General features: G+C 45.1%; 1 protein-coding gene across 2 annotated transcripts; it reads right to left on the bottom strand.

The window, feature by feature from the left end:
• Positions 1–416: 416 nt before the first annotated feature.
• On the bottom strand, positions 417–13,007 carry LOC6598186 (protein-tyrosine sulfotransferase). Of its 2 annotated transcripts, none has more exons than XM_002023324.2 (7): positions 12,827–13,007; positions 9,759–9,889; positions 7,441–7,681; positions 7,107–7,286; positions 6,637–6,773; positions 6,375–6,573; positions 417–1,091 (listed from the first exon to the last, which is right to left on the bottom strand). In XM_002023324.2, the coding sequence occupies exons 1-7, from the start codon at positions 12,986–12,988 to the stop codon at positions 594–596; spliced, it is 1,548 nt and encodes a 515-aa protein (XP_002023360.1). In that variant the 5' UTR covers positions 12,989–13,007; the 3' UTR covers positions 417–593. The 2 variants fall into 2 exon arrangements, with proteins under 2 accessions (XP_002023360.1, XP_026846179.1); XM_026990378.1 differs by having other exon boundaries at positions 983–1,091; positions 6,413–6,573.
• Between the last annotated feature and the right edge of the window lie 417 nt (positions 13,008–13,424).

Here is a 13,424-nt window from a genome sequence, read left to right as displayed (position 1 = left end):
GGAGTTCTTGCTTTAAATTAAGTAGATTTAAACCTGGTCTGTAACTGTGTAAGTGAAACTAAAGCATAATATCACTCTTCTTATTAAGACAATTAATGAATAGAGTTTAGGGAATGGTGTATTCGCATATACATACGTAAGAGATGGTGTCTAAGCGAATTGTGGAACAGATTAATGCCTGTGTCATCCCAAAGAATACATTTACATATCATTTATCATTTATGGGATAATCTGTTTCAATGTCTATCCTATTCTTTGTCATGAAACGCACCCTGTTGTGGGCTAAAATGTTTTCTGTTGTGTTTCGTTCATATTTGGTAACATTAAAAAGCATTATTATATGTACGTACATGTACATCATACATACATATACACATATGTATATCCAAATGTAATCTTTTATGCTGTATAGCTTATACAATTTAAAATTGGTTTGCATTTGTGTGTGTGTGTGTATGTTTTGGGTGTCTGTGCGCACCACATCATCCAACAACATCTACATATACATCTCTCATTGTTATCATTATCATTATCAAAGTTTCCGCGTTCTCTCAGTGCTTGCCACGTGGCAGTCTTATGGGTATATGCGGATATCATGTATCCGCCAGTGGGCCATTCTGGTTGTTGTGGTTATTGTTTTTGTTGTTGTTGTTGTTTTTGTTGTTGCTGTTACTGATGCTGCCACTGAACTGTAATGGCAGCTGCTTTATCGTAATGACATCCTTTGGCTTTTGATGCAACAATTGTTGTTCGTCTTCCGGTTCCTGTTCCTGTTCCTCTTCTCGAACGTATTCTTTTTTTTGATGCTGATGGTCCTGCTGCCGATGTTGTTGCTCATGCTCCTGATGGTGTCTCGGCAGTTGATGCTGCTGCTGTTCTTGTTCTTCTACTGGTATAATTTTATTGATATTGTACAGATTATTATCGTTCATATCATTATTATTATTATTATTATTTTTGTTGTTGTTGTTGTTGTTGCTAGTGTTAATTATATTGTTGGGGTTGTCGTTATCAGTGTCCTCACTCGACCTGGGATTCATTTGGAGCACTTGCTTGGCCTTATTTTCCCACAGTCTTCGATTTGCCTTCACCTGAAAAATGTACAAACAAATTAATCGACTGCATAAATACAAATACTATATGTACATATGTATGTCTTAATTGTAGATGCAACTATCCTTTAAATATTTTAAATGAACATCCGCAGGCACACATATGAGGATTGAGCATAAATACTGTGGATTATATCCTCCATTTAAGCAGCTGTTGCCGATCCGATGGCCGCCGCTTCATTATGGTCGCTCCCCAATCTGCACAGATACACACAACAGCCCCAGCATATGTGGATATGCCAGCAGCTGCCCGTTTATGCTTCAGAACATTGCCAAAAACGGAAACATTCGAACACCGCAAATTGTTGTTCAACTTTGTGTTGCCACAAAAGACTTTTAGCGAAACTAGTATGAAAGATCATCTTTTGCGCCATAAAAAACCTTCAAAGACTGACACAAAGTGGGCAAAGAGTTTACTTTCCCCATTTTTTAAATGTATTCCAAATCCATGTCCATTTTTACTGATGAAAACTTTGCCTTTGTGTATCCTTAAGGGCTTTAAATATTATACAAATACAAAATTTCTTTCATGGGTGTGGTAGTTAATTGAATAATGCTGTTTATTAATCTTCCTTGGGCAGTTTTTAATCTAGCTTTTGTCGGTTTGCCATCGGGTTTTTTATGCAGCAAATATATTTTCGCAATTCGCATTTTTTCCTCCCCCGTCCATCCGTCCCCCGTCCACAGTATTCTCTGGTATTTTTGCAATGTGATGATTTTTTTGAACAGATTTTTCTCGTTGCACTCTGCGCTGTCCTGCCCCTTCAACATATTTGCTTTACACGAGCATTTTTTGCAGCGGTCCCATCTTATTTATATTTACATTCGCTGGTCCCCCATTTGGGGCCCTGCCTGAGGGTATTTCCCTTTCGTTATTTTGATTTCCATTTTTCGCGTGCAGTTTTCCCCCGCACTCGGTTTTTTTTTTACTGCACAAATATGAAATATGCAAATATGGATAAAATATTAAATGTGCGCAGACACCTCGAGCAGCAGGAAGGTGGAGGGGTGGAGGAGCAGGGGAGCAGCCGCGTCAATTAATTAAAATATTTGTCATTAACATAAATTAAGGAATATAATGAAATTGGCGGGCTTTCAATTGATATTAATTGCATTGCGACCTGGTTATGGCTACGGTTACGGTTGGGGGGCGGCAGGTGGCAGTGTGGCAGGTGCCTGGTGGCATTATGTGGCGTCAGGAATCGCCAGTCAAACTGTAACGGGGATTGCAAAAGTTGACTTAACTTTGTCCGGCTCTCTCTCTCTCTCTCTCTCTCTCTCTCTCTCTCTCACTGCCTCACCTGTCCGCTCGTTCCTGCCACTGTCGCTCTCTGATGGTGGTGGCATGCATGTTTAAATTGCCACTTATGCCATAAGCTGTCTGATGTGTTGCACCCTCCCCCTCCACCCCCACCCCCATCCCTGGTAACGCCTCCCCACTGGCAACAGCGTGGAAACATTGCAATTTCAACTGTCAAGCAGAAATTGCCGCCGTAACAGCGCAATACAAAAAAAAAAAAAATACAGAAATTTCAGGGAAAAATTAAAAAAAAATTTTGTATAGAAGAATTTTTATACCCGATACTCAAAATGAGTATTGGGGTATATTAGATTTGTGGTAAAAGTGGATGTGTGTAACGTCCAGAAGGAATCGTTTCCGACCCTATAAAGTATATATATTCTTGATCAGCATCAATAGCCGAGTCGATTGAGCCCTGTCTGTCTGTCCGTCCGTCCGTCTGTCCGTCTGTCCGTCTGTCCGTCCCCTTCAGCGCCTAATGCTCAAAGACTATAAGAGCTAGAGCAACGATATTTTGGATCCAGACTTCTGTAATATGTCACTGCTCCAAAAATATTTCAAAACTTTGCCCCGCCCACTTCCGCCCCCACAAAGGGCGAAAATCTGTGGCATCCACAATTTTAAAGATACGAGAAAACTAAAAACGCAGAATCGTAGAGAATGACCATATCTTTTAGACTGCAGAATCTGAATTCGATCGTATTATTATTATAGCCAGCATCAAGAAAACAATTTCATTTTTTCTCGCCCTGTCTCTCTCTAACACACAGGTAGCATAGGCGGCTTTGCTTAGAGTAAAACATTAGCGCCTAGATCTCAGAGACTATAAAAGCTAGAGCAGCCAAATTTGGTATCCACACTCCTAATATATCGGACCGAGACGAGTTTGTTTCAAAATTTCGCCACACCCCCTTCCGCCCCCGCAAAGGATGCAAATCTGGGGATATTCACAAATCTCAGAGACTATTAAAGCTAGAGTAACCAAATTTGGTATCCGCACTTCTGTTAGATCTCACTATAAAACCTTTATCTCAAAATTTCGCCCCACCCCCTTCCGCCCCCACAAAGGACGAAAATCTGTTGCATCCACAATATTGCAGATTTGAGAAAACTAAAAACGCAGAATCATAGATAACGACCATATCTATCAGATTGCTGAATCTGGATCAGATCAGATCATTTTTATAGCCAAAGGAAACAAATCAATTTGCAGTGGCTACGCAGCGCCCGACGTCACGCTCAGACTGATTTTCTGTCTCTCTCGCACGCACTCTTTGTCGTGTCGTTTTTTATTAGCGGCGTCTGCCGGAGGAGAGCCATACTGACTTAGTATCGGGTATAACCGTAGAGTTGCGGTGTCCGCAGCAACTCACAACGTTCCACCTCGTTTTGTATATAGAATTTTGTACAGAATGTCAGTGAAAGGTGAAAGCAAATCGAGTTGAAAAGTGCAGTGCACAGTGTATATGGCTGCCCACACATCCTAAACGGAACGGTTTAGTCCCGACTCGCTAGTCCTGGACCTCCGTTCCGTTCAGTTCCCGGCTCTGTCAGTCTATCGCTGGACCCAGACTGGAGCCACCCCACCCTTCGGAGTGGAGAATCCAGTTAAATGTGCACCCGGGACCAGAGTCCTGTCTCTGCCACTATCAGCATTGGTCTGGTGCTGGCGCTGGCGCTGGCGCTGGCGCTGGCGCTGACACTGATGCAATTTTAATTTATGAGACACTCTTTGGACAAACAAATATGCAAAAAAAAAAAAAAAAAAAAAAGACGTAAAGAGGAAATAACTCAAGTTAAGTTAACTCAACTCGAGTCGAGTGGACTAATTAATTAGCAGCTAATTTAACGCGTCGCTGCGCAGGACATAACTCTGCAGGATGCACTGGCAGACAGACATAGAGAGAGAGCGAGAGCGAGAGGGCGAGAGAGCGACAGAGTAGGGGGGCAAGGATGGGGCAGATGGAGTCTAGAGCGCCCCACATCGCGCCGCTGGTCCGCTCCAAGTTCGTCCCTGGCCAACCGAAAATTGCAATTAAATCTTGTGGGTAAGGCGGGACGCCCGCCGGCAACATCTGTGGCCGAATCATCATCCGAATGAACATGCCACTCAGTCAGACGAATATGCGTAATATGACAGCCGCAATGGTCCACAGCGCAATTGAACTGTGACCTCAGGGCGTTGTAATTGCTAACCAAAAGCCATTGGAGAGAAATGTGAATGGATGAATGGCGATTGCCAAGCGATTGGGACTGGAACTTGAAGCAAACTGGTATTTAAACATTGCCACAATCTTTGCTGACACATCACTTTTTCACGGCATAAATAAACACAGAGATGGGTTTTATTTACTTGTGCAGCATTGTCTGTCTGCTTGTGTCTGCTTGTGTCTCTCTGTTCGACATACTTTTACTTTGACTTTGTGGAATTGATGCGAATTATAGTCATCGGCTTAGTGTTTGCCTTTAATTACAATTCACACACTGGAACGAACGTCGAATTCAGAAGGAAATCCGGCAATATCCGGCTCTCGCTCTGTCCGCCAGACCACTCCTCATCTGCTGAACGTAAACATATCGATGTATCTCAAGAATTGCAATCTAAGCCAGTTTGCACGATGGCCAGTAGGGCTCCTCTCCGCCAGAGGCTCACACTGCACGACGAAGAGTGTGCAGGAAAGAGTGCGACAGACAGACATGGCTATATAGACTCGGATCAATAACCGAGGAATACACATCCTCCTTCACCACAAATCGAATATATTGCACCCATAAGAAATATTTCTCTGCCTTTAAGTGTACACGTACAACAGCTCAACTTTAAGTCTCTTAAATACTAGCCCCTTGCCAGGTCCTGCTGGTACCCCACCTGTTCGTTTCTGGGTGGTGTGGCGTTGCCTGCGCGTGACAAGCTTCACTTGTGGGTTCAATGATTGCACGTCAACAAGCTAATAATACAATACAATAGTTCCACTTTCAGTGAGTATCTAATTTGGGGGAATTATAATTTCCCAGCTTCCTACACGAAGATTCTTATGAAACCCAATATAGTCGCATCTTCAAAGCTACTCCAAGTAGTCTTTCGCCAGTCGCCCCACCATACTCTTCACCTTCGACTCATCATAGTCATAGTCATCATATTCATTTCCCCCATACCCATACCCATACCCATTCCCACTCCCATTCCCATGGGTGCTGCTCCACCACTGCTATTGATATACATACGCAAGCAATAAGCAAGAACCAATAAGAAGAGCAAAAACAACAAATAAGTACGATATATCGTTGGCATAGGAACAAGAATCAAAGTAGCTGAAAAAAAGAGGAATATACATAACAAAAAAAAAAGAAAAGCAAAAAAAGAAAATAAACAGGGGAATTGCAGGGGTGCAACCAACAACAACAACAAAAAAAGGAAACGTGCAAAGGCAAAGTGCAAAGCACAAAACAAACAAAACAAAACACAAATCGCACACACAGAAAACGAAATCGAGTAGAAGGATACAAGAAAGAAAAGAAAATAAATAAAGAGTGTTGCAAAACGTGTGATGTAAGGCGTATGTCTGCGCCTTGTTTCCCTTTCCACAAAGAGTGTGTGTGGGGGGGGGGGGGCTAAAGAAGTGCAAAATATGCCAATGACATGGCGGCTGTGAAGGGGGGTGGGGGTGGGAAAGGTGAAAGATAACAAGAGCATGCATGGAGGAGCTTAGCCGGGGCGCAGGGGGAGGCAAACAGAAAGTAGCCCTTCCTTTGCCTCCTCCCTAGGGAGAGGGCCGCCATAAGAGCATGACAGAGAGCAAGAGAGAGAGAGAGAGATAGAGAGAGCGTGACAGTGCGAGGGCTTAAAATGCGTTTCGTGCAAAGTGGGAGATGGACAGGACATGGAGTCCTCGCCATCGTTTTGAAGCCTGTTTTCGTGTGTGTGCTGTTTTGCTGTTGTTTTGGTGGGGGCTGCACCTTACCTTCGACGTGTTGTCCTGCACCCATGCATCTGGCTTACCATAGTCCGGCGGATTCGCATACGGATCGTAGCCGAGCACGGACAGCATGGGCGCTATATCGGCCATATCGCGCACCACATCGCCCGGTATCTGGCCCACCCACTTGGAAAGCGCCTCCAGATTCACCGGCTTGATGACCTGATCCGATGAACGCTCCACTCTAACGGGTTTCGGGGATAAAATTGAATCAAAAATGTTTTTTTATTGACCGGCAAAAACTCACTTGGAGAGCGGCACCCCGTTCGGCTTGTTGATGAACTCCTCGTGATGCAGGACCGCATCGTTCCATGGCACATCCAAGAATTGCAATATCTTGCGCATCCACTCCTCTGGATGCAGCACCAGCTGTTCATAGTAGACCTGAGCAGAAACAAGTGGCCATAAATAACGAAACTACACAGAAAGAGGTCGAAGAATGAATGGAATCCAAAGGTTCTTAGGATGGTTTAAATGGATCAGATACATAATGGAATACATAATAATAACTCCCTTATTGGAGAGATAATCAAGATCTCTTCAAAACTGGTATGTGGCTACTGAATGTTTCGTCCTTTAAGGAATTCAAGCAAAAATAAACAAAGAAGGAGAAGCCTCTTTGGTGATTTCCTCTGCGGATGGAAGCGGGTGCTCCTCCATCATTGATTGGCTTGTCACGTGGGAACCGGGACCGGGACCGGGACCCGTTGTACTCACCATCATGCAGCGGTCCTTGCCGATATCCCGGCACTGTTCGTGCATCACCTCGATGGCGTGATTCCATTTCTGCATACACTGGCGGTAGCTGCTCAAATCGAATCCGGTGATTGTCACCTTGCGCGATATAATCGAATGAACTGTCGCCCGGCCGTCGCGCACCATGAACAGGAATTTAGCCTGCAAAGAGGAGGAAAATGTAGAAAGGATGGCGGAGGAAATTGTATCACAGCAGGATACAGCATGGGAGAATGGGAGTCTGGTAGCCTGGGAGCAGGGCTGACGTAAGATGCCGCTTTATGGTTTGGGTGGGCTGTGGGGTGCTTATGCTTACGTTCGGAAAGAGCTCGATGACATAGGAGCCCATTTTCAGCGTCAGCGGATCCTTGTTACATAAACGGGGCGCCGGCTCGCCATGCTTAGCAATGATTTCCAGACAGAACTGCGCTATGGCACTGTTCATGACCTCTTTGGTGATGCCGGCCTCCTGCAGCCGGAGCGACTCCTTCTCGGACTTTAGCCAGTGCGAGCGCAATTGCAGGATGCGTGGAATGACGCGCGTTTCCTGCCCGCAGCTATACCGCACACATGCAAACACACACAAAGACCGGAAGCAGGCGACGGTAGGAGAGAGGGAGAGAGAACAAACATAAAGTAATTGGAAGTGGAATCAGCAGCAACAGCAGGTTGCATATATGTATCGTATCGTGTGGCGGTTAGGAACTGTTCATGATATCGCCTGGCAACAACAGGACGAACGCAAGGGTCCCATCGGTGCTGGCCCAGCAGGAGGAACAAGGCGAAAAACCACCTCCTAATGCAATCGGACAAATGAAATGGTATACCCCACCTCCAGCCCTACCACCCCTCCCCAGCACTGCCCTGCACTGCTGGGCTGGATGTCTGATGCATAACTCTCATTTGGCTCCCAATTTTTTACCCGCCGCCCTTCGGTTGTCGGTTTCCTTTCGGGCTGCTCAAAGCTCACTCAACTATGAAGGGCTTCAAACGAATTGTTTGAACGCCAGCCCCATTCTCAGACCCAGTCCCAGACCCAGTCCCAGTCCCAGTAGAAGAAACCAGCAACCAGGAGCCATGAACCAAAGCTAGTAATCAAGTTCAGAGCATGCACAAAAAATTGGTACGCTGATTGCGTAAATTATCATAAATATCGCGCTGCCTCATTGATTGCAGCCACCATGAGAGATTCAAGTGCTTCTGTGCTGCCCTGAAGGATCCCGGAGCCTGTTGGCCTCTCTGTTAAAGGATTAGTTACCCATTAAGTCTGTGCACATTTGGCCCGAACGTATTTCAAGCGAAACGATTGCGGTTGCGAGTAAAATCTTGCATTCATTTTGTGCACTCAAAAGTTAAGGAATTAAGAGCTCATGCACCCAAATCGGATATGCCACAAAGCGCATTTTGTGTGTTTCACACCTCAACATTAACGGTGGGAGGCGTGCCTCCCCTCTCCAAACACACACACAAAAATCCCACAAATTATTCCTGGGGCTTACCGAGGACTCACACTAATTGAGTTCAAGCCAAGTCCAAATGCTAAAATGCTAAATGCTACAAATACACACACACCAGATACTAGATTTAATCCGAGTGTTGGAGTCTCCTTCTACCTCTCTCTCACACACGAGAAACTTGCGAAAACTTTACTGAATTTTTGGGACGAACAAAGGGACAAAGTGCTGGCCTCAACCTGGCGCTCGCTGAACCTATTTCGTAACTAAAATCGCCCTTCCACATCGCGTTTCCACATCCCACAGTCTCTTCCGTCCTGTGGCAGGGGGCTGCTTCGGGTAGCCGGGAAGTAGGTTTTTAAATAGCGGAAATTGTGCTGTGCAGCCATCAGAAAAAGCGAGCCCGAGCTCCCTGTCAACGGACATCTCCTATCCGGGATAGACCATGGATGAGGCATGAGGCAGGGACTGGGACTGCAGAAAGGCAAATTGTTAATAAAAAAAAAATATATATATATAAGCGGCTACAAAAATTAAGGCAACAGGAGGCTGGAGGCTGGTGGCTCATCTCTTTGCAATGTTCTGCTTTTGGCCTTTAACATTTTCAGATTGCACAATTTTCGTGGCTAATTACTCATGCGTAAAGGGAAACTTAAGAATTATGGCAATACGAGGGGGATTGTGAGTATTGTGAGGCAGTGGGAAAATATATGAGGGTAAGCCAGGACCTGCCGCCTGCCTTCTGTCTCTGCGGCAGAAGGAGAAATTGCCAAAGGGCGACACGGAATACATATATTGAATTGTGGCCGTGCAATCTGGAGGAGGCAAAGGCACAAGGCCAACCCAGGACAACGGGACGGGAAACCGAGGGCTGGCTGGGGGGTGGTGGAGAAATGCAAATATTAAAATTACAATATTCTCCCTGTGGGGCCAACAATAGAGAAGGATACACTTTATGCAAAAGGCTGGCAAAAAAATATGCTACATTTTTGTACATTTGAAAAGAGCAAAGACATGTAGATTGAAACAAGAGCCCCTTTCCTTTCCCCTTGGCTTTGCCGGCTTCAAGGACACTTTCAGCAGGAAGTATGACTCGCGATTGCCAGGACTCTGCACTAATTGAACAGTTCACCACGCCGTTGTACAAGGGGTATCGCATCCTGGGTGGAAAAATACTTACCGCACATCGGGATGGGCATCCAGCATGGCGCGCATCAGCGTCGTACCAGATCTGGGCACGCCGCCTATGAATATTAAAGGCATCTCCCGGTTATATGAATAAACGCGTTGATTGTCATCCGTGACGTATTTCTGCAAGGGCATCGGTGTGGCATCGGTGTGGCATGGCGTGGCATCGGTGTGGCATGGCGTGGGCGTCCGTGTTGGGGGAGAGAGAAAAAATGAAATTAGAGAAAATGTGGCAGGCAGGCGAGAGAAAAATTACGTGGCTCAGAGCATGATGATGATGATGACGGCAAAAGTACGGCCGTGTAGGGGAGGGAGGACTGGTTTGACGCTTGAGTTAGCGCAGGTGTTAACGCCTTCCTAGGCATTAGCGTCAAAAAAAATAAGGAAAATGACAGAAGAATATCTGGAAAATGTCTTCCGGGCTTGAGTACGGGACGGGCCCCGTAATGCGATGGAAATTATTAAAAATAGAACTCAAACTGTCAATAAAAGTTAAATTTCTGGCCTTGTAGAACCAACCTTTTCCCCAACACCTTCTGCGCTGCCCTCTATTGTGGGCTATCGCGATTCGTAATGGGATATCGATCGGTGTTCCTTTATCGATTATAAATGAATTAGGGGCACCGATATCTATGATAGCTTTTGGGTTTTGGCGGGGGGGCCTATCAAATGATAAACAAAATAAACTTAAGGGGAAAGCACTTCACTGTTGGCTGATAAGATACTCGTATCTGTGTCTGTGGTGTGTGTCATTAATTGTATTAAATTAAGGAATGTTTCTATTTTTGATAATTTAGTTTGATTTACAAATTAATTGAGCAATTAACTCTGGTTTTACAACGACAATTGGAATGATTCTAGGGTTCGTTTCTTCGTCTCTCATGCGAGTACGGACCAATTATTCAATATTCCGCTCATCCGAATGTGCTGATTGGTGCTTTGGACAGCAAATGTTCACATTGCCAGGCGCTCAGATTCAGACAAAAGTCCAGATGGACGGGCAGGTATCCAGATTCAAACCTGTTCCATTTACAGCCTTCGGGGCAACAGAAAATACTGCAGAAAATGGTTTGTCGGATCAGCTGGTATAAAATATAAATTTAAGTGTAAATATTAAATTTTCAGTGCGGTTTTCTCTGAGTCTATGCCAATTGGCTACCAGAAGGGATATTTGAGTCCATGCATGCACATTGAAATTTGCACTCATCAAACATATCAAAATTCAATTTCAAAATTAAATCAACTGGAATGGAGTTCCCCACACCAGAAGGCAAACATCAGAAGGCATCATCGCTTCATTGTTCCCTTAATTACGGACAAACAGAAATGCCAAGAAATTAAATTCCATCTCTGGGTTAAAGCCAAAAGATGTGCTAATGTTCTGTGAGCGAATGGAAATGGAAAAGTAAAATTTTGTCTATCTCAGCACACACATCTCAATCGGTATTGTCTTTCGTGTGCGAGTCATGGCTCTGGCCCCTGGTCCGGTTCTAAGCTCCTTATGGCCTTCGATATTCCCAATGCTAATCAATGGCTTTTTCTCCTCCTCCCCCTCCTTCCCCTTCCCTCTCCACTGCCTTTACCATTTCCCATGCATCCCTGCCTGCCTCCCCATGGTATTCAACGTCCAATGAGGACCATTTTGGTTTGGACTAATGTTTACAAAATAGTGTTCGGTCATCCGATAACCAGTTAAATTCCCTCAATGACTTTTGCTTTGGTCTGCGTGTGCGGTCGGCAGGTCGGTCAGTCCTGGGGGTGTGGGGGGATGAATGAATGGATGGCCACTCTCTTTCCTCCCAAACGGACTGGGGCATCCTCCCATTACCACTCCAGTCCGCTCTGTATGTTCAGCCAACATGAAATTAGTTATCCTGCTTTCGGTTCTCCTATTTCTACGATTCCTATATAATTTCTACGAGTATTTTTCCCTTTGATTTATCATTGCAAACGTTTTGTGTTCCAGGGCGCCCTGGGGCCCTGGGACCCGGGGACCCAGGCACCACAGTGCGTCGCGGGAGTGTATTTGCAGTTGAATATTGAATTACATTGCTTCAGCCTCGCATAACCGAATCAATCGCGGATGCTACAAACGCCCATCGCGGCCAAAGCTGGGATTACAGCTGAATGAATGCCCCTCTTCCTTTCACGGGGAAATCGCCCAACACTCGTTGATTTTGCTGTACAAATGTCCCATAAGCGAATGGCTGACAGAGCGTTTTACGATCGACTGCAAAAAAAGGGAATGGTGGACAAGTGGACAATTATTTAGATTAGTGTTGGACAGGCTTGTTATTTTGAGAAAAGAAAAAAGAATCATGCACACGACATGTATTTTATTTGTTAATTCTGTGCGAATCGTTGGTACCTGTTTGGCTTCGGTTGTCAAAGAATATAACCTGGAGCTCTAGCAGTGGCGGTGGGCACGTGCCCATCGGGAATAATCCAATATTATAGAAGGAGTCATTACACACATACAATTAATTATTTCTTTGCCATTGGAAGACAATTATCGTTGGCCTATACAACAGAATAGATTGTGTTATCGGATTTTAGCTCATAATTATTCAAATATACTGGTATTTAACTCGTAATTGCTGGTATTTTTCACAGTCGATTGGTCTCATCAAACGAATGACACAGGGGTCTCCTTGATGTCGTGTTTTGCATTAATTCTCACACAAATTTCACTCACTAAAGGAAGATTCTTTTCAATTTGAAACTAATTTCATTTTGGAGTTGCCATCAAATTGATTAAATTATCAAATAAGCAAAGTCCTTAGGCGAACAAATGTTTGATATGTAAATGCCACAAAAGTTTGTTCCTACACCTGCAAGGAGGATGCCTTCCTTCCTCCCTCCCTCCCTCCCTCTCTTGTTGGTTTTCCCATTATATAGCTGCTCGTACGAGTAGCTGGAAGAAAACTTTCTTTTTCCCAAACTTTCTTACGCACTCGAAACGCACGTTAAGGCCACGAGGATGCGAAGATGTTTTTTTTTTTTTTTTGGCGGGGGGTAGCGTGTGTGCGTGTGTGTGGGGGCCGAGATTTGGGTACATACCTCAACGCGAACCATTTGGGAGGACAGCTCGTTGTTGGTGGCATCCACTCTGAAGAGGCAGGTGGGGCGCAGTTCGGTAAATTTGAATAGGAACATCGTGATGACAATGATGCCAAAGAGCACCCACAGGGTGACCTTTTTATTACGATACGGCAATCGCATCCTGGCTCTCACTCTCTTTCTATTCCGACGTGGAAGGTGTTGAAGCTAACTGCTTTTTGATTTGAATTGCCCCTAACGACTCCAGCCGTCTGCCGCCAGCCGCCTACCGCCTGCCACTTGGGGGCCTGGGGCCTGGTGCCTGGTGCCTGACTCCTTGGCTCTGCTTGTGGCTCCTTCTTACACCCCTCGTCTTCGTCGTCGTCGCCTTTTTATTGACGAGTGAGTGGTCTTCTAGTTGGCTCTATCCTCCTCCTCGTTCGTTTGCCCAAAGCTTAAATATGTAAATTGGTTTTCTTGAGTCATGTACAGAGTCGTACAGCGTGCCCAGTCCTCAAAGCGAGTTGTTTTGCTTTGGCTCTGGCTTTGCTTTGCTTTGCTTTCACTCTTTCTGCTTCACTGTTTGCTCTCTAGAAGGAGATGGCGTTGGCGTTGCCGT

Source organism: Drosophila persimilis, unplaced genomic scaffold (genome assembly GCF_003286085.1).
Source record: "Drosophila persimilis strain 14011-0111.01,24,50 unplaced genomic scaffold, DperRS2 tig00000579-arrow-pilon, whole genome shotgun sequence".
Taxonomy (NCBI): Eukaryota; Metazoa; Arthropoda; class Insecta; order Diptera; family Drosophilidae; genus Drosophila; species Drosophila persimilis.
This window is presented reverse-complemented; position numbering and strand designations above follow the sequence as displayed.